The sequence below is a fragment of the Neovison vison genome, chromosome 8 (assembly GCF_020171115.1).
Source record: "Neovison vison isolate M4711 chromosome 8, ASM_NN_V1, whole genome shotgun sequence".
Taxonomy (NCBI): Eukaryota; Metazoa; Chordata; class Mammalia; order Carnivora; family Mustelidae; genus Neogale; species Neogale vison.
The window spans coordinates 30,022,051-30,040,736 of record NC_058098.1 but is presented as its reverse complement, the minus strand read 5'-3'; the positions used below and the strand labels follow the sequence as shown (position 1 = coordinate 30,040,736).

At 48.7% G+C, this 18,686-nt stretch overlaps 2 protein-coding genes across 9 annotated transcripts in view; both read right to left on the bottom strand.

Moving 5' to 3' along the window:
• Positions 1–11,428, bottom strand: part of MAVS (mitochondrial antiviral signaling protein) — a 33,278-nt gene extending 21,850 nt beyond the window's left edge. The window contains exon 1 of the mRNA XM_044263379.1: positions 11,347–11,428. The gene's annotated coding sequence lies outside the window, so the exon portion shown is untranslated. The remainder of the gene's footprint in view (positions 1–11,346) is intronic.
• Positions 8,789–18,522, bottom strand: AP5S1 (adaptor related protein complex 5 subunit sigma 1). 8 transcript variants are annotated; one of them, XM_044263383.1, is made up of 5 exons: positions 16,585–16,923; positions 12,594–15,043; positions 11,676–11,762; positions 11,347–11,538; positions 8,789–9,901 (listed from the first exon to the last, which is right to left on the bottom strand). In XM_044263383.1, the coding sequence occupies exons 4-5, from the start codon at positions 11,520–11,522 to the stop codon at positions 9,475–9,477; spliced, it is 603 nt and encodes a 200-aa protein (XP_044119318.1). In that variant the 5' UTR covers positions 11,523–11,538; positions 11,676–11,762; positions 12,594–15,043; positions 16,585–16,923; the 3' UTR covers positions 8,789–9,474. The 8 variants fall into 8 exon arrangements, with proteins under 8 accessions (XP_044119318.1, XP_044119319.1, XP_044119322.1 ...); XM_044263384.1 differs by lacking the exon at positions 16,585–16,923 and having other exon boundaries at positions 12,594–13,091; positions 13,862–16,561; XM_044263387.1 differs by lacking the exons at positions 12,594–15,043; positions 16,585–16,923 and adding an exon at positions 18,505–18,522.
• Between the last annotated feature and the right edge of the window lie 164 nt (positions 18,523–18,686).

The window sequence follows — 18,686 nt, the reverse complement described above, 5'->3', positions numbered from 1 at the left end:
CTATCTCCTGACTGCTATACATATTTAAAGTATACAATTTGGGGGCGCCTGGGTGGCTCAGTGGATTAAGCCGATGCCTTCGGCTCAGGTCATGATCTCAGGGTCCTGGGATCAAGTCCTGCGTCGGGCTCTCTGCTCGGCAGGGAGCCTGCTTCCTCCTCCCTCTCTGCCTGCCTCTCTGCCTACTTGTGATCTGTCTCTATCAAATAAATAAATAAAATCTTTAAAAAAAATAAAGTATACAATTTGATGAGATTTGACATATATGTATACTTGCCAAACTATCATCACAATCAAGATAATGAACATATCCATCATCCTCCAATTCCAAAATTGCCTTTTGTAATTTTTTTTCCTTTTTAAATGTTGGCCACAAGTGGCAATGGTATAGCAGAATCTGAGACTTGATCACTAAAAGAAATGATGGATATTTTCTTTTAAGTTTTTTTAATCTATTTGACAGAGAGAGAGAGAGAGAGATCACAAGCAGGCAGAGAGGCAGACAGAGACAGAGAGAGGAGGAAGCAGGCTCCCCACTGAGCAGAGAGCCTGATGCGGGGCTTGATTCCAGGACTCTGGGATCATGACCCAAGCTGAAGGCAGAGGTCTTAACCCACTGAGCCACTCAGGCGCCCCAAGAAATGATGGATATTTTCATATAACAAAGAGATACCTCAGATCATCATTTATGCATAATGCTACTTAAATATCTCATTGAAACAAACACCTGTCAAAGGGCTTCAATGTCCTTTTACTTTTGATCAAGTAAGCACTCCAAGCAATGCCCAGAGAGTAAATGCTGTGCTGTCAACTCTAACTGAAGGCAGAGTCTTTGCTGGGCCAAAGATTTCTGGGCCCTCAAGCTGCCATGGCCTGCATAATTGGGGTGGACATAGGTATGACTCTTCCCACTGATAGACTTCATAAACCAGGCGATTATTTCAGGGAGCGGAGGAGTTCTACCACTCTTTTACTCACCTTTACCCAGGGCAGAAATCATAGGCCTATGCTAACACCCAATCATAATGCTAACCTCTTTCAGAACACTGAAGGGAAAAATCATTCCTTCCCTTTAGCAGCAGTATAGAAAGCAAGCCAGCCTAAGTTCTGAAACAGGGAGGCTGTAGCAGGAAACTTGCAAATGCTACACCACTGTTTCCTTTGCTCTAACAAACAGCTTATCATCTGGGAAAGGGACGTGTGGTCCTGGGCGTCCCATCCTTGAGAGATAAAAGAGGCAGTGTGTTATTTCTATCTGCTTCCCAGGAGAAAGAAGTTGTTACATGATGATGTTGCAGAGTCCCTGGCCCCAACGGTCTCCTATAAACCACCTACTCATTCATGCATTCATCCATTCATTTGTTTCATATATTTTGGGTGCCTGCTACGTGCCAGGTGCTATATTTAATTTTAGAAAACAAGAGACACAATGTGAATCCTCCTGGAGGTCACAGCCTGATGGGAAAAGGAAGCATTAAACCAAATAGCACACAAAAAAAACCATACGTAAACATATGTAATGGCGGGGTGGAGAAAACGGATTTTTAAAAGTTAGAATAGCAGGGCGCCTGGGTGGCTCAGTGGGTTAAAGCCTCTGCTCAGGTCATGGGCCCGGAATCCTGGGATGGAGCCCCGCATCGGGCTCTCTGCTCAGTGGGGAGCCTGCTTCCTCCTCTCTCTCTGCCTGTCTCTGCCTATTTGTGGTCTTTGTCTGTCAAATGAATGGATAAAATCTTAAAAAAAAAAAAAAAGAATAGCTATATCTGCTTCTTAAGGGGTATATATAATTCATGTCTGGAAGGACAGATCTTTCTACGGTCCCCTTCAGCCTACAAACATTAGTGGGGAAGGGATTCTTGCTTGAGAATTTAATCATGTCCTGTAAGAGTTTGTGAGTTCAAAGCAGACCTGAAAATGTGCTTTCAGTTGCTGCCGATGCAGACTCAGAACAGTCTTTTTCTTTCTCTTTTTCAGGTGCGCACAGGTAGGTCACCAGCAGGCATGCCTGGAGCCAAGCTGGGTAGGGGATGAGGCCCTACGTTGCTCAGCATGAACAGGACAGGGGGAATGAACACAAATGAAAAAAGACTGCTGAGCACAGCACAGAAGCAACACGGGAAGGTACTACTTAATGGACGCACAGTTTCTGCTTCCCATGATGAAAACATGCTGGAAACACACAATGCTGTGACCACATGTAATGCCACTAAATTGTATGCTTAAAAATGGTTAAAACTGTCAATCTTAAGTTATATATTTTACAATAAAAAGAAGAGAAACAATTGTTAATAAAAAAAAAAAAAGAAGAAGAAGAAGGGAACAGCCTGAAAGTTGATGGGACGCTGAGGCTCCAAGAGGAGCTAGGAGTAAGAAGACCCTTCAGAGGGAATGGTCTAGAGAGTCAGAGAACAGGAATGTCTAACAATCAATCTTAAGTTTTTTGATCTTTGTTATTTTTTTTTAAGATTTTATTTATTTATTTGATAGAGAGAGAGAGCACAAGTAGGCAGAGAGGCAGGCAGACAGAGAGGGGGGAAGCTGACTCCCGGCTGAGAAGAGAGCCCAGTGCAGCAGGAGCCTGAGATCATGACCTGAGCTGAAGGCAGAGGCTTAACCCAGGCGCCCCATGCTCTTTGTTCTTTAAGATAACTCTCCTCTATCTCCCTAAACTTTAGTAAAAGTTTGCTACACCCAAATGCCTGATTCGAGGTGGCATCAAGGGAAAGAACGTGTATTCTGAGTCTGGGCGGACACAGCACCACAGGGAAAAGAGAGGAGCTCCAAGTTTTGAGACCCAAGTGAGTGGACACCACCAAAGAAGCAGAGAAGACTCAGATACATAAATGATGTGCGGGGACAGTGCTGAGCGTCCCGGGGCCTGTGGGATGACAGCTCATGCAACTGCCATTGCAACACTTAGGGATGCACCAACGCCACGGGGTGGAAGACCCGGAACCATCCAGAAGGTAGCAGACTGAGTCACACAAGTGGGCCTCATGAACTTCATGGTCTGCCAAGCTGAAGTGGGTCCTGCTGGGGCTCTGTCTGTACTTCCAACCTCATGGAAAGTAAGATATCCATCTTCAGGAAGTCATTTTTCATGGGACACCTGGGTGGCTCAGCTGGAAGCCTGCTTCTCCCTCTGCTGCTCCCCCTGTAGTTCTCCCCCGCTGCTCCCCCCCACACCCCCGCTGTTCCCTCTCTCGCTATCTCTTTCTCTCTCTCTCTAATAAATAAATAAATAATCTTTTAAAAATAAATAAATAAATAATAATAAGTAGGGGCGCCTGGGTGGCTCAGTGGGTTAAAGCCTCTGCTTTCGGCTCAGGTTGTGATCTCAGGGTCCTGGGATCGAGCATCGGGCTCTCTGCTCACCAGGAAGCCTGCTTCCCCCTCTCTTCTCTGCCTGCCTCTCTGCCTACTTGTGATCTCTGGCTGTCAAATAAATAAATAAAATCTTAAAAAAAGAATAAATAAAAAATTTTAAAAGATGCAAAAGTCTTTTTAAAAAAGGAAGTTATTTTTCTTTTCTGATGCTTTCTGGGATCTGCCATGTTAAAAGGAGTAAAAGGTGGAGGGATTGATGAAATAGATATAGGGAATTAAGAGGCACTTCCAGTTATAAAATACATCTAAGTCAACGAGGATGAATAGTACAGCATGGCAAGTACAGTCAATAACATTGTTAACAACATATACGGTGACAGATGGTAATTCCACTTGTGGGGAACAATGCGTAATGTACAGAATGGCTGAATCACTCTACCATACACCTGAGATTAATATAACATTGTATCTCAATTATACTTCAACAATTTCTTCTTAATTTTTTTTAAAGTAAGCTCCAGGCCCAGCCTAGAACCCAAGGCAGGGCTTGAACTCACAGCCCTGAGATGAAGACCTGAGCTGAGATCAAGAGTTGAATCCAACTGTGCCTGGGTGGCTCAGCAGCTTAAAGCCTCTGCCTTTGGCTCAGGTTATGGTCCCAGCGTCCTGGGATTGAGCCCCACATCCAGCTCTCTGCTCAGCAGGGAACCTGCTTCCCTTCCTCTCTCTCTGCCTGCCTCTCTGTCTACTTGTGATCTCTGTCAAATAAATAAATAAAATCTTAAAAAAAAAAGAGTTGGATGCTTAATCAACTAATACACCCAAGTGCCCCCAATAACAACTTTTTAAAGGATTAGGGAGGAAAAAAGATAGCCATGGATAACAGGCAAAGAAGAGCCAACTAGCACTTAATCGGAATCCCTGGAGGAACAAAAACAATGAAATATAATAGCTATTAAAGATATAATTCAGGGGACGCCTGGGTTGCTCAGTTGGTTAAGCATCTGCCTTCAGCTCAGGTCATGATCTCGGGGTCCTGGGATGGAGATCTGAGTCGGGCTCCCTGCTCATCAGGGGAGTCTGCTTCTCCTCCTCCCTCCCCACTGCTTATATTCTCTCTCTCTTTCAAATAAACAAATAAGATCTTTAAAATAAAATAAAATAAATATTTAAAAAATCAAGGCTGGCCCAGATGAATTCAATGGTAATTCTACCAAACCTTTAAGAAAGAAAATATACCAATTCTCTAAAATCTCTTCCATAAGATAGAAGCAGAGGGACTACTTCCTAACCCATTCTAGAGGAGAGCATTATCCCAATACCGAAACTAGACGATATTATAGGAAAAGAAAATTACAGACCAATATTGCTCATGAGCATAGATAAAAAAGTCTTTAACAAAATATTAGCAAATAGAATCCAACGATGTATGAAAGGAATTACATGCCATGACTGACCAAGTGGCATTATCCCAGGTGTGCAAGGCTGGTTCAACATCTGAAAGATACTTAATGTAATCCATCACATCAACAGACTAAAGAAGAAAAATAAATGATCATAAAATAGATGCAGAAAAGGCATTTGACAAAATCCAACACCCATTTATGATAAAAGCTCCCAGCAAGCTAGGAATAAAGGGGAATTTCCTCAACTTAATACAGAATATCTACAAAAATCTGCAGTCAACATCACAGTCCATGGCAAGAAACTAGAAGCTTCCCCATTAAGATCAGGAACAAGAAAAGGATGTCCCATCTCACCACTCCTTCTCAACACTGCACTGGAAGTGTTACTTACTCAGTAAGACAAGGAAAGGAAATAAATCTATCTACATTGGGAAGGAAAAATAAAACCATATCTGTTCACAGATGACATGACTGCCCATGTGGAAAATATGAAGGATTCAGAAGAAAAAAAAAAAACTGTTGGAATGAATAAATGCCCACAGCAAGATTGCAGGATATAGGATTAATACTCAAAGGTCGTTCACTTTCCTCTTTACCAACAATGAACAAATGGAACTGAAATGAAAAAAATATTGCTGTTTACATAGGTATCATTAACACCCCCCAAATGAAACTTAGGTATAAACTTAACAAAATAGGTGCAAGATCTCTATGAGGAAAACCACAAAACTCTGATGAAAGAAAGCAAAGGAGAACAACATAAGTGGAGGGTATTATTCCCTGTTCACGGATCAGAAGCCCCAATATTGTCAAAATGCCAGTTCTTCCCAACTTGATCCATTTGATCTACAGATTTAATGTGATCCCCGTCAAATTCCCAACAAGTTATTTTGTGGATCTGACAAGCGGATTCCGAAGTTTATATGTAGAGGCAAAAGACCCAGGACGGCCAAATCATTACTGAAGAAGAACAAAGTTAGAGAACTGACACTACCTGCCGTTAAGACTGACTACTACAGGGGTCCTGGGTGGCCCAGTGGGTTCAAGCCTCTGCCTTTGGCTCAGGTCATGATCCCAGGATCCTGAGATGGCATCCCACATCAGACTTTCTACTCAGCAGGAAACCTGCTTCCTCCTCTCTCTTTCTGCCTGCCTCTCTGCCTATTTTGTGATCTCTGTCAAATAAATAAACAAAATCTTAAAAAAAAAAAAAAGACTACTAGTTAAAGCTACAGTAATCAAGACAGTGTGTTACAAGCGAAAGAACAGAGAAATAGATCAATAGAACCGAAGAGAGAGCCCAAAAATAAAGCCCCATAAATACTGTCAACTGGTCTTTGACAAAGCAGCAAAAGCAATCCAGTGGAGCAAATATAGTCTTTTCAACAAATGATGCTGGAATAACTGGACGTCACATGCAAAAAAAATCAGTGTAGGGTGCCTGGGTGGCTCAGTGGGTTAAGCCACTGCCTTCGGCTCAGGTCATGATCTCAGGGTCCTGGGATCCAGTCCCGCATCGGGCTCTCTGCTCAGTGGGGAGCCTGCTTCCTCCTCTCTCTCGCTCTGCCTGCCTCTCTGCCTACTTGTGATGTCTCTCTGTCAAATAAATAAATAAATAAAATCTTAATAAATAAATAAATAAATAAATAACATGTCACGTAACCTTTAAAAAAAAAAACAGTGTAGACACAGAACTTATACTTCTCACAAAAATTAACTCAGATGGATTGTAGACCATTTTGTCTAAATGTAAAACAAAAAATGATAAAACACCTAGGAGATAACATAAGAGAAAATCCTTTGGATGTTTAAAGCACTTTGGATCAATTTAGTGATGCTTAACCCATGCCGTTTTGCAGGCGTCTGTGGCCCGCTGTCTCCTCGACTCTTGGGGGCACCTCACACCCTAAGAGCACCTAGGCCTGTTTGATAAACCTGACGTAAGCCTAAGAAGTTGTGGCAGAAACCTGGCTCAGAGCTGCTGGGGCAAAAGTGTGAATATATGGAAATGGTAAAGGGCAAGCTCACAAGGTTAAGGGAACCCATGTACTAACCGGGCATCTGGAACAGAAACCAGGAGCTCAGAGGTCCCAGGGCAGGGACTCAGTCTCTGCCATTCTCTGCACACCCATTTTTCTACACCTGACAGGAACCAAAGTTTCCAGTCCCACGTAACCCCAATTTCCCACAGCTTCCAGGGTAGCAGGGTCTCACCCTCTTCCTCAAGCCTGGTTAGAAAAACAGGCAGAAAGGTTTCAGACCAGTCAAGCTTGGGTTCTTCAAACAAAGCCAGAGGGGACTGTTCTTTTTTTTTTTTTTTTTTTTTTTAATTTATTTGACACAGAGAGAGATCACAAGTAGGCAGGGGTCAGGGGGGAAGCAGGCTCCCGGCTGAGCAGAGAGCCCAATGAGGGGCTCTATCCCAGGACCCTGAAATCATGACCTGAGCTGAAGCAGAGGCTTAACCCACTTAACCACCCACGGGACCCAGAAGGGCCTATTCTTGTGAGAACACGGGCATTCCACCAGGAGCACTAACCTGAGTGAAGGAAGGGGTAGCCTTAGAGAGAGGACTGTATGGATCAGGGGTGTCTCACTAGGGATCTGAGGGACATTTCCAGAGGCATGACTTGCCACACACAGAGTAAGGTCTCTCTAAGTCTTCAAAGTCAGAGGGTGATTTGTGACACCCTATGATGGAGAAGGTAGCCTTGTCTCAATGGTGATGGTGGAAAACATGGCATGGCTGGTGGCATTGGCAGCAGACTCAGAAAAGCAAAACCCTGATCATAAGTGCCTCGGAGTAGGTGTGGGTGGGTCCTTCCTGGGTGCCAAAGGGCAACGGATAGTTGGCAAGCATGATGGGGCCAAAACCTGAACTCTGACCACCTAGGAGGCTCATTTCTCCTGTGCAAGAAAGTCACACCTCACAGGTAACATTCAGATCATGAAAACAGATGTGAACGGGGTTCTTTCTAACAGAATCATTTTAAACCACCACTAGGAGCTGCTGATTAAAGACTCTTTTTTTTTTTTAAAGATTTTTTATTTATTGGTTTGACAGAGATCACAAGTAGGCAGAGAGGCAGGCAGAGAGAGAGAGAAGGGGAAGCAGACTCCCTGCTGAGCAGAGAGCCCCATGTGTGGCTCGGTCCCAGGACCATGGGATCATGACTTGAGCTAAAGGCAGAGGGTTTAAACCACTGAGCCACTCAGGCGCCCCTGATTAAAGACTCTTAATAGGTGTTTGGTGCCCCACGCACATCCCTTTGGGCCTGACCATTGTGCAGCCAGGCCCAGCTCCACACTGCCCTTTTCTGGGGACAGAAAGAGCCAGGGAATTTGCCCTAGGACCAACTCACAACCACTGACTGAAAGGAATGGCAGACAAACATTCACAGCCCCTCACCCCTCTTGTGAGGTCATTCAGAAGTGACTATTGTTACAGGTCTCCAGAGGCACGAAGCGCCCTGCCCACCCTTGATAATGTACTTGTATGGGCTGCCTCCCCTTCCAGTCCTTCCTGGGATCACCTCCCACATAAACTACTTGTACTTAATCCTTATCTCAGGCTCTGCTTCTCAGAGATCCACACCAACCCACCACACTTCGGTAAAGAAAACAAGTGCTACCATCCAAAGGAGGCACATAAGGAGACAGGGGTGATGTGGGGTCACAAGAGGTAGAAACCTCCCAAGATGCTTCTTGGGATCCTCTCTGACCACAAAGGCTCAGATACCCAGCTCAGGGCCATACAAGAAAGCAAGTACTCATCGTAGCAAACATGCATTAGCCAAATTTACAGAAATGGGAGCATGAAATCACACAGTGCTTTTAACTCAAAATGAGAAAGACTTCATCCTGGCTAGACCTCTTGCACCCACCCGGTGGTGCCTTCTCTCTCTACAGACAAGGAAACCTATGATTATCTCAAGGTTGCCTGGTGGGCAAGGGCTGGGCCCCAAATGAGCTACAGAATCCCCCTGCTAAGTGAATGACACATTTGGGAACTGTGGTGGGACTGGACACCAAACAAGTGCTCACTGACAAAATCCTTATTTTTTTAAAAAAGATTTATTAATTTGACAGAGAGTGACAGCAACAGAGGGTACACAAGCAAGGGGTAGTGGGAGAGGGAGAGCAGGCTTCCTGCTGAGCAGGGAACCGGATGTGGGGCTCCATCCCAGAACTTTGGGATCATGACCTGGGCTGAAGGCAGACGCTTAATGACTGAGCCACCCAGGCGCCCCCAAAATCCTTACTGATAATGTTGCCTAAGTGGGTGCAAAGACAGCAGCCAGCTCCCCAACCCTGGGAGTCTCAGATTCCCTTTGGGTTGCAATGACTGACTGTGGGTTTAGAATGAGAAAGTGGACTGAGTTCTGTTCTTTATGCTCTAACACTAGCAACTGGTGGACTGTTTTGGTAGCTGGCTGCCGGAGATGGGAGAAACTGGGGTCAAGGACAGGTGGGGCTGGCCCACTGCAGCAGTATGAATAAGTTACATGGCAACGCCAGGCACAGGATGTTCTGGGATTCCTCCCCACCGTCCTTTGGCCAGCCCCCTCTTCTGTCCACTGTTATGGACAGTTTGTGCTGTCCCCTTATCCTGTGTGTGGTACCATGCCAGAGCTGGGGGCAGGTTGTGAAGGAGGCCAATGCCAAGCTTCACCTGGCTGTGTGTCCACCCATCCCTGTCCTCCCTCCTTGCCCTATCAGGAAGTCCCATCCCAGTGAGAGATTAGCGGGGCCACGCAGCACTGAATTCCTTCTCCAGACCCTGGACAAACTGGTCATTGAGAAAGAGCAGTTGACCATGGGGCAGGAAGCGGGCGAGGATGCCCTCGATGCGATCAGCCCGAAGCAGGAGGTTGGTGCTGGGGGTCAGCAGCCGGAGGTGGTCGAGGAGGAGGCGTGCCAGCAGCCGGAGTGTGCCCTCAGCCAGCAGCAGGTTCTCGTGGGCATCCAGCACCAGGGCAAATCCTAACGAGAGCACACCCAGCCATACCACTGTCCGAGGCTCCTGAAAAGGGTCCCCTGCTGCCAGGCGGAAGGCCCCAAGGGGGGCCTCATGCAGGGGCACTGGCTCATCTGACGACTGAGGCTGCAGGTCCATGGGTGTCCGGCCAGATGCCTGCTGCTGCAGCCGGCACATGGAGTCCACCTGCCTGCGGAGAGTGGGTGGGTCACTGACTTCTGTCATCCTTATCACCACCCTGAGAACTGAGAACTGCTATTAACTCCATATCTCAGATTTAGAAACTGAGCCCCAGAGAGACTAAATGACCTGCTCAAGACCACAGAGCAGGAAGCATGAGCCATGACAGGAATCCAGGCTCCTGCCTCCAGGCCCTGAACCATTTCATTCCATGTGTTTAAGAGAAGGCAGGTTTTGAACACAGCCCCTTGGGCCAGGAAAGGGCACCAGGGGAAAAAGACCCTGCCCCCACCAGCTTCACACAGGGATCCTTAACATAAAGAAATGCAAGACTTGGGTTGCCTGGGTGGCTCAGTTGGTTAAGCATCTGCCTTTGGCTCAGGTCATGATCCCAGGGTCCTGGGATCGAGTCCTACATCAGATTCCTTGCTCAGTAGGGAGCCTGCTTCTCCCTCTCCCTATGCCTGCAGCTTCTCCTGCTTGTGCTCTTTCTCTCTCTTTGTCAAATAAATAAATAAAATCTTTTTAAAAAGGCAAGCCATGAGAAGTTGAAGTCATGTTCAACTGTACTGTCCAATCTCTCTAACCCTGTCCTACCCTGCAACCCTCTCCAAACAAAAAAGAAAGACCTTCCACTTGAACATTTAGGCTTTAGCAATCACACTCTGATCCCTTCTGAATCACCTTCTGCATTTGGGCCGTGCACAAGCTGGTTTTAAAGGCCTTTGGTTTTCTGTGCCACGGGAGGGGGGTGGAAGCCCAGAGAAAAAAAGGGATGGCAAAGGCTAGCAAAGAGCTGCCCCAGAATGTTAATCCCCCCCCACCCCACCCTCCCTCCACAGAATGCAGAAAGGCAAAGGATTCTGGCACTTGCTGGCTCCATCTTGGTCTGGGATGGGAAAGGCCAAGGAAAACCACCACATCTGGAACAGTTTCCTAAATGTTCTCAGTGGATCCCAGGCTTTCAGGAGGCTCTGGGATAAGAGTTCCTATGTACCACATTCTCTCTCCTCCTTAGGGATTCATAAAACCTACACATACACTAATCGTTCTGAAAAGTCCTGCACTGCAAAGCATGTTTAATCTGTTCCAAAGTCTGCCTGCCATGTTCTTGCTGCATAACCTTGGGCTGGCTAAGTTCCTGTGCCTCCTGAGAGGTGGGGATAATAACCATATCTATCTCAGTGGACTGTTACAAGAACTAATGAGTTCATATACATGAAATGCTCAGACCACTTAGTACATACGTACAAGCTCAATTAAGGCGAGCTATAATGGTAATGATGATGATGATAGCATTATTATTTCTTTAACTCCTTTTCATAAAATACTTGTGAACAACCATGGGTGACTTTTGGAAACAGTACTCAAATTTTTCCTTCTTAGTCTGATTCTCTGTACCCTCCCAGAAAACCTATCACAATCAGGCATGTGTTCAATGAAGGCCTGCATTACCTGGCCACAGCCAAAATCTGCTCCTTTCGGAGGAGCCTGTCCCTCTCAGCACCACGTGGTCGTGGGTCATCCGGTGAGTTCTCAGCACCAAAGACGCAGGAGTAGAGCACTCGGCAAAGGCCCGCGTCCTGGGCCTGTGGAGCCCGCAAGGTGTGGATGAGGAAAGCATGGACCATGGCTCCAGGGTGGACACTACAGGGAAGCCAGAGACCTTGGTGAGTGTGAAAGCCCAGCAGCGCAGGCAACCACAAAACGGGTCTCGGAGCATGTGTGGAGGCTGCTGTGACTGGTCACGGGTCCTCCTCTGCCAACCAAGAGGCACTCCCTACCTCTGAATAATGGCGTCTGGTCAGCAGCACTTCTGTCCACCACAGAGTCAACTGGTGAAGAAATCTCAGACAACCCCAAACCGGGCTCTACAAAATAAATGGCCAGGAATCTCCAAAAGTGTCAAAGTCATGAGAGTCAAGGGACGCTGGGGAGCTGCTCCAGAGGAAACTAAGGAGACAGGGCAGCTGAACACACCACGCCGTGTGGTCCCCAGCCAAAAGGGTCGTTTCAACATACAGCATTATTAGGACAACTGGAAACAGCTTAGGTAATAGTCTTGATCAGTGTTACCTGATTCTGGATGTAGGAGAATGTGCTCGTTTTTAGAAAATAAACACTGAAGTACCACTAAATACAGAGGTTAAACGGCACCGTAGCGGCAGCCAACTTTATTGTCAAAGGGTGTACGGTAGTTCTTTGTAAGAAAACTCCTGAAATCTTCTACAAGTTTCGGAGTACTTAAAAATAAAGTCGACTAAATAATGACACTACTAATAATAGCAGCGTCTGGCTGACTCAGTGGCCCGCCCGGGGTTGGGAAGGCAGCCGGCACACAGGAAGCTGATATCTTGATCTCTAATTGAGGGTAAGTAGATCGTCCGTTTAAATTGGTCAAGCAAGAAGTTTCGCGAAGGCACTTTGAAAACTGCAGCCCGCTGACCCGCGAGTACCTCCGGTGACCCCCACCCCAGCCTCACGAAGAACACGTCATCAGTCTTCGCTACCGTGTCCCCCCAAGTCACAGCGAAATGGTAGCGACCAAACCCTCACGTCACTGTCTCGCGCAAGCCTGCGGCGCAGTGCATTTCGGGAGTTGTAGTTCCTTGCTCCTGTGAAACAGCCCTGAGTGGAGCACCCCAACCGAGTGTGCTGCCCCTTCAGCCTTGGAGCCGCTGTCCTCCCGGCCTCATACTCACCCTTCCTTCCTTGCCCGCGGACTTCTACTCAGAGGCCGCTCCACTTCGCAGGAGGAGAGCAATGGCGGCTGCGCGGCCCCTGAGCGCCTGCGTACACCGGTCGCGGGCGCGCGCACGAGCTGATGCGCGCGGGAGGGGGGCGGGGCGAGGCCCCCCCCAAGTCAGGTGGGGTCCCCACGTCAGGTATACTGTTCCGGGAACGGGCAGGGGTGGTGTTCTGACACCTGGACGCCCCCCCACCCCGGCAGGGGCGGCTTTCGCCCTCGACCAAAGACCCCTTGCTTCGAACTCCCAGCGGGACCCTCGCGGGTTACCTCCAGACCGGGTATTGGTGGAGTCCCGCTGCGAGGCCTGGAATAGCCGAGCCCCAGGCCTCCGCGAGGGGGCGCAGCGTCCCGGAGCGTGAACCTTCCGGAAAAGGCCGGGTGGCCACATCGTTGCGGGGTGGCGCGGGTCGGTCCTCTGCGGTCCCTGCCAGCCTTTTGAGGCTCGTGGGGCCTAAATAAAGGTGCGGGGCCGGTTCTCGAACTGGCCAGTATGCGTGGGAGTCACTGGGGTGCCCGTTAAAACGCAGATTCCTAGGCTTTATTCGTGGAAATTGTGACTTTAGGAGAAAGATGCATGTTTAGGCTGTCAGTGGGGGAGGGTTTGGGGTTGTGGATTTCCGCAGCGGGTTAAGACCAGAGTTCGTTTTGGAGTAGAACGATTTAAATTTGTCCCCACCCTGTCACCAGCGGTGTGAATCACTTCACTGGGGCCCAGTGAAGAAGCCCCCGTAGGGTTTAGCAGGTTTACCAGTTTATCTTCATATTCCCACCACTAACAAGGTGACCCATCTTTGAAGGAGGTCATCAAAGTAAAGAGACTTACTTCACACTGAAAGGGGCACTGTCAGCCACCAGCCTCTAGGGACAAACGGTGGGATAAAAACCCTACCCAGAGGTGTTTGGGGCCCTGCAAGGTCTGTCCTGAGCCTCACTGCCTAACCTGGGCCATGCACCTACATACTCTTTTAGCTACTATGGCCATGTGAAGGGCTCAAGACCCCGTGGTCCATGCCTCAGAGCCTTCACACCGGCTGTTCCTTCAGCCTGGAATGACCTTTCTTCCCCTTCTTTTGCCCTTCCAGATGTGCTCAGACCAAAAGAGGGGCAACCGTCTTGCCTGGACTGTCCATTAGCATTCAGTTGCCCCTTTGCACCCATTGTTGAGGATCTGTCTGTGATGGTGACATCTCCCAGGGGGCATACCCAGGCTAAGGTACTCACCCATTCTCCGCAGGGCCATGCACACTCCTTGGTGACTGAAGAAATGAAGGGCAGGGCAGCCCAGGCAGGGATCCTGGAGTCAGGACCCTCCAAGGGCAGGGGATGTATTCCTGGCCCCTCTGGCCATAGAACGTGGGCGGGGGGAAAGTAAGGAAGGCTAGAGGAAGTGCCCAGGGTGTGTGGGCATTTTGACCACAGGTACAAGCCATAAATTGTAGATGGACGGGCAGACCCAGAGATGATGTGGGGACCCAGTCACAAGGCTGGGGATCATGGTGGCTCAGTTCCTGGCTCCCGGACCCTATCACCCTTAGCCAGAACCCATGTCTGCTAGCTGATTACAGCAGAAAGCTGGCAGAGGGCTCTGGTTGCTTGGGGCCACCTAGCATCTGGGACACAGTATTCTAGCCTCTATCCACTCTGGACGTGAATCCACTCCAAGTCCCAGGCCACCAAGGGGCTGGCTGGCCTTGTGTGAAGTATGTGAAGGAGACAGCAGTGAGAAGCTGCCTGAGCCACTATGGTGGAGGGCTGTGAAAGACCCAGATGGGGGTGGTGTCCTGATAAGGAGGAGAGAGGAGTCAGGTGCCATTGCCAACTTTTTGCAGCCTTCAGCCAACCTGTGCCTTCCGGGTCAAAACCCTGGAAGCTGGGGACAGCGAGGTGGGAAGGAGCCCGAGTTCCCCAAGATGCTGCAGGGCCTTCCTGCTGAGGGAAGAGCACACACGTTGATTTTGCTAAACAGCTGTGTGGGGTTGATGTTATATACAGTCTAATTCATTCCTAAGTGAGGCAGCATGTGAAGAGGTCAGGGCGTTGCCTGGCCTAAGGTAGCACTCAGTAAATCTATAAATGTTGACAACTATTAATACAGAGGCAGGATAGGAAGAGGTGTCAGAGAGGTGTGGGTCATCACTGGAAAGCAAGTGGGGCCTTCTGGTCTGATGGGAGTCGGAAGCAGAGAGATGGATGGGCTGAACTTTCTAGTGCTTCTTGGAGTTGTAAGACCTGCCCTGAAGACCAAATGGAACAGCCTGAGTGGGATGGAGGTAGCATGTGTCGCATGTTCGTGTGTGTGAGGTCTTCATAGTGGTTACCTACAGATCATGGCTGGGCCAGGCATAGTAAGTACAGATATGGGCTTGTGGGATACGGACAGAGAAAGAGAGGTAGAGACAGAAACTGGGTAGAGAAGGAAGAAAAGTAAAATTAGACAAAGCACTGCAAAAAAATTAGAGGAACTTCAAGGAAGCAGGTTGCTGGATTTAAGACCTGGCCCACCTGTCTAGAAGTGGCTGGAGACCACACCTTCTATCTTTTCCCCTCCCCTCCCTCTGGCTGTGGGCAGAGTTGCCCATCATCCCTCTCCCCAGCCCTGCTCTTCTCCGTGGACCTCTGAATTGGGTGGGGGGGCTGGTATGCCTACAGCCTCTTGCATTGGCCCCTTCCCCAGACTCCTATCCTCCACTACTGTCTGCCCCACGTCAGGGCGAGGCCTACCCCACAGTGCCCCTTTTCCAGTACCCCTTGGTGCCCACCACTGCGATGTCTGCACAGTGACTTAAACTGATTCAGTTTGCAAAGCAGTTTTCATTCCCCACCTACCCAAACCACAGCATTGTCGTGAAACACTGGTGAGCAGGCTCGCTTGGGAAGTTCTGCTGCTGCTCCTAGATATCAGGACCAACTCCCTTGTCCTACTTACACACCTCCAGGGACGGGGAGCTCACTCCTTAGAGACAGCCCCATTGGTTTTTGACAGCTGGAAATCCTTACTGATGATCTTGAGTCCTCAGGCTAGACTAGCAGAGCAGCTGCCTACTTCTGGATGTGGGGAGGGCAGTTGGGTGGAATCTGCCAGCCCCAGGCAGTGGATTTTTTTAACGACTCCCTGATTAAGAAGTCTAGCTGTTTCTTGAAGAGTAGAGTAGCAAACTAAGAAGAAGGAATCTGCCTTTTCGAGAATCCAGGCAGGCTGAGATTAAACTGATAAGGTTGCCCTAGAACCAAGGGGACCAAAGTCAGGCAAGCCTTGTCCCTTTGTCCCCCTGCTCCTCCCTAGATCACCTCAGAGATGGCATTGCCCTGTGCAGGCAGCCTCCCACTGGACACACAGATGGCTTCCTCCTCTCTCTCCACCACATCCCCTTCCACAGCTTCTTAACTGCTACCTGGACTGGTGCAGTAGGCTACCAGCCTACACACAACAGCTGGGCTTTTCTTCTGCAACCCATCACCAACCTGACTGCTCTTGCCCATGTGCGGAATGGAAAGAAACTCTCAGCCTAGACCCCTCTCTTTTAATTGTCTTCAGGCTCCTCCTTTTTACCTGTCTGATCTTGTAATCTTGTAATCTTCACACTGGCCCTAAATCATAACAGCCCTAGCAGACTCTTGTAGGGCATTTGCTGTAGACAAGACTCTGTCAGAGTGCTTTACATACACTAACTCTATTGTTCCAATCCAAAACCATTTGAAGGAGGGTCTTTACAATTCCCATTTTTTCGATGTGGAAGTTAAGACATGGGAGATCAAGTAACTTTCCTGAAGTGAACACATGTGCTAAGGGAAGTGTGCATGTCAAGAGATTTCAGCCTGCCCCCTCCCTTCCCCTGGTGTGTCCCCTTCTCCCCTGTCACCTCATAGTCCCCCTAGGGGCTGGCTCAGCCCCTGCTCCCAGCTCCAGAAGGCCATAAGCCTCCTTCAACCCCAGCCCTGCTTACCTTGTACAACCCAACCCTGGGAGCTCCATCTCACCCTCAGGGAGCCCTGGGCCCCATGGAAGCCATCTTGGCTGGGCTCCAGGAGGATGAGGCCATGTGTGATTCGTCCTTTCAAACAGCCACGCTTCCTGAAGGGCTGACAGCCAGGAGGCCCCACGAGGCAGCTCAAGCCCAGCCACGTGAGGCTCCCTCCCCTCCCGCTGCCCCGGGCCTGGCCGCTGACTCAGCCTGGCTGCTGCTGGCGGGTGCAACCACTCCCTCCCAGGGGCGTCTGCTGGTGCGGGCAAGGTGGGGCAGACTCAGCCCTTGCCTCATACCCCCTGGCACCCCACAAATTCCTGTGTGGGTTGGGTGGGAATGCTTCTTACCTTCTGTCCCATAACCAACTGTCTTCTTTGAACAATCGGCTGTGAACAAGTCCACATCCTGCGGCATTCTCTCAAGGCATGACTTTCCTGGCCATAGACCAGCAACTTCTCCATCATTACTCAACTTCCCTCTCCTGATTGTTTCCAGATTCCACAAGGCGGGGACCTCCCTGTCTAAACATCCCTCCTTTCTGCACCTACGGTTTTCTTGCCTCTGGAAAGTGGGTGCCTTTGTGCTCAATTCCAAGGTTGAGGACTTTTTAGAAATCCCAAGTTTTCTAGAAGGCTGTGGATGGACTCAAGCCAATGACATACAGCCAATTAACTCCAAGGAGTCACTTTTCAAAGAATCTGACCTGCAGAAAAACTAGACTAATATTCCCATATAGGAGAGTTAGAAAAGAAGCTGGGTTTACAATGCTTGAGCCCTTGCCACTATCACACCATCGTGGGTGGGTTCAGCACTGCAGAGAAGTCTTTGCTATATACAACAATCAGATTTTCCGGCTAAGGGAGAGACATTGAAATTGACCTATTTTGCTGAGCAAATGGAGCAACAGAACTCTCAGATTCTGCGGGTGGGAAGAACGGTATAGCAACCACGTGGAAAGTGCTAATGCTGAAGGAACACACTGCAACCCAGAAGTTCCACTCCAGTTCCAATCCATACAGGATTATATCATGCCGAATAACCTATCAAGGGGAGAATGGAAGTGTTCTATATCCTGACTGTGGTGCTGGGTACACAACGGCATGCATTTATCAGAACTCACAGAACAGGGGCGCCTGGGTGGCTCAGTGGGTTAAAGCCTCTGCCTTCGGCTCAGGTCATGATCTCAGGGTCCTGGGATCGAGCCCTGCATTGGGCTCTCTGCTCAGTGGGGAGCCTACTTCCTCCTCTCTTTCTGCCTGCCTCTCTGCCTACCTGTGATCTCTCTCTGTCAAATAAATAAATAAAATCTTAAAAAAAAAAAGAACTCACAGAACAGAACTGTACACTCAAATGGGTGAATTGGGCTGCATGTAAATGATATCTTAATTTTTTTAAAGTGAAAACTGGAAGAAAAAAATGTAGGATGAATAATTCAATTTAGGAGGAGACCCATATGCTGGAATACTATACAGCAAGGAACAGGGACAGACCACCCCCCCCCCCGCAAAAGAAAACATAAATGAATCTCAAAATCATGCTGAAGGAAGCCAGACATAAGGGATGCCTGGGTGGCTCAGTCAGTTAAGCTTCTGCCTTTGGTGCTCAGGTCACAATCCCAGGGTCCTGGGATTGAGTCCTGCATCAGGATCCCCTGCTCAGAGGGGAGTCTGCTTCTCCCTCTGCCTGTCTCCCCCCTCCTGCTTGTGCGTGTGCGCATGTGTGCTCTCTGACAGATAAATACAATCTTTAAAAAATAATAAAATAATGGAAAATTTTTTTTAAAAAATTGTTATTACAAGGGACCTAGTGAGCAATTCAGATGATGCCCAGACCCCACCAGTGCCCACTGACTTGGCCAGCTCCCTGCCTGTGCCTGGCCCCACAAAGCCCTTTACTCACGGAAGCAAGCTGCACACGGCTGTTCTGGGGCTGGAATTTCTGCCCCGCCCTGGCCCGAGCAAAACAACCTTTAAAACTGGCCAGCAGCCCAGGTTTTTAAACAGCTTCCTTGCCAGATCTGCTCCCCTTTATGAGCATCCAGGAAGAAAGTTACAGCTTCTCTGTCTGGGGGGAGAGGAGGA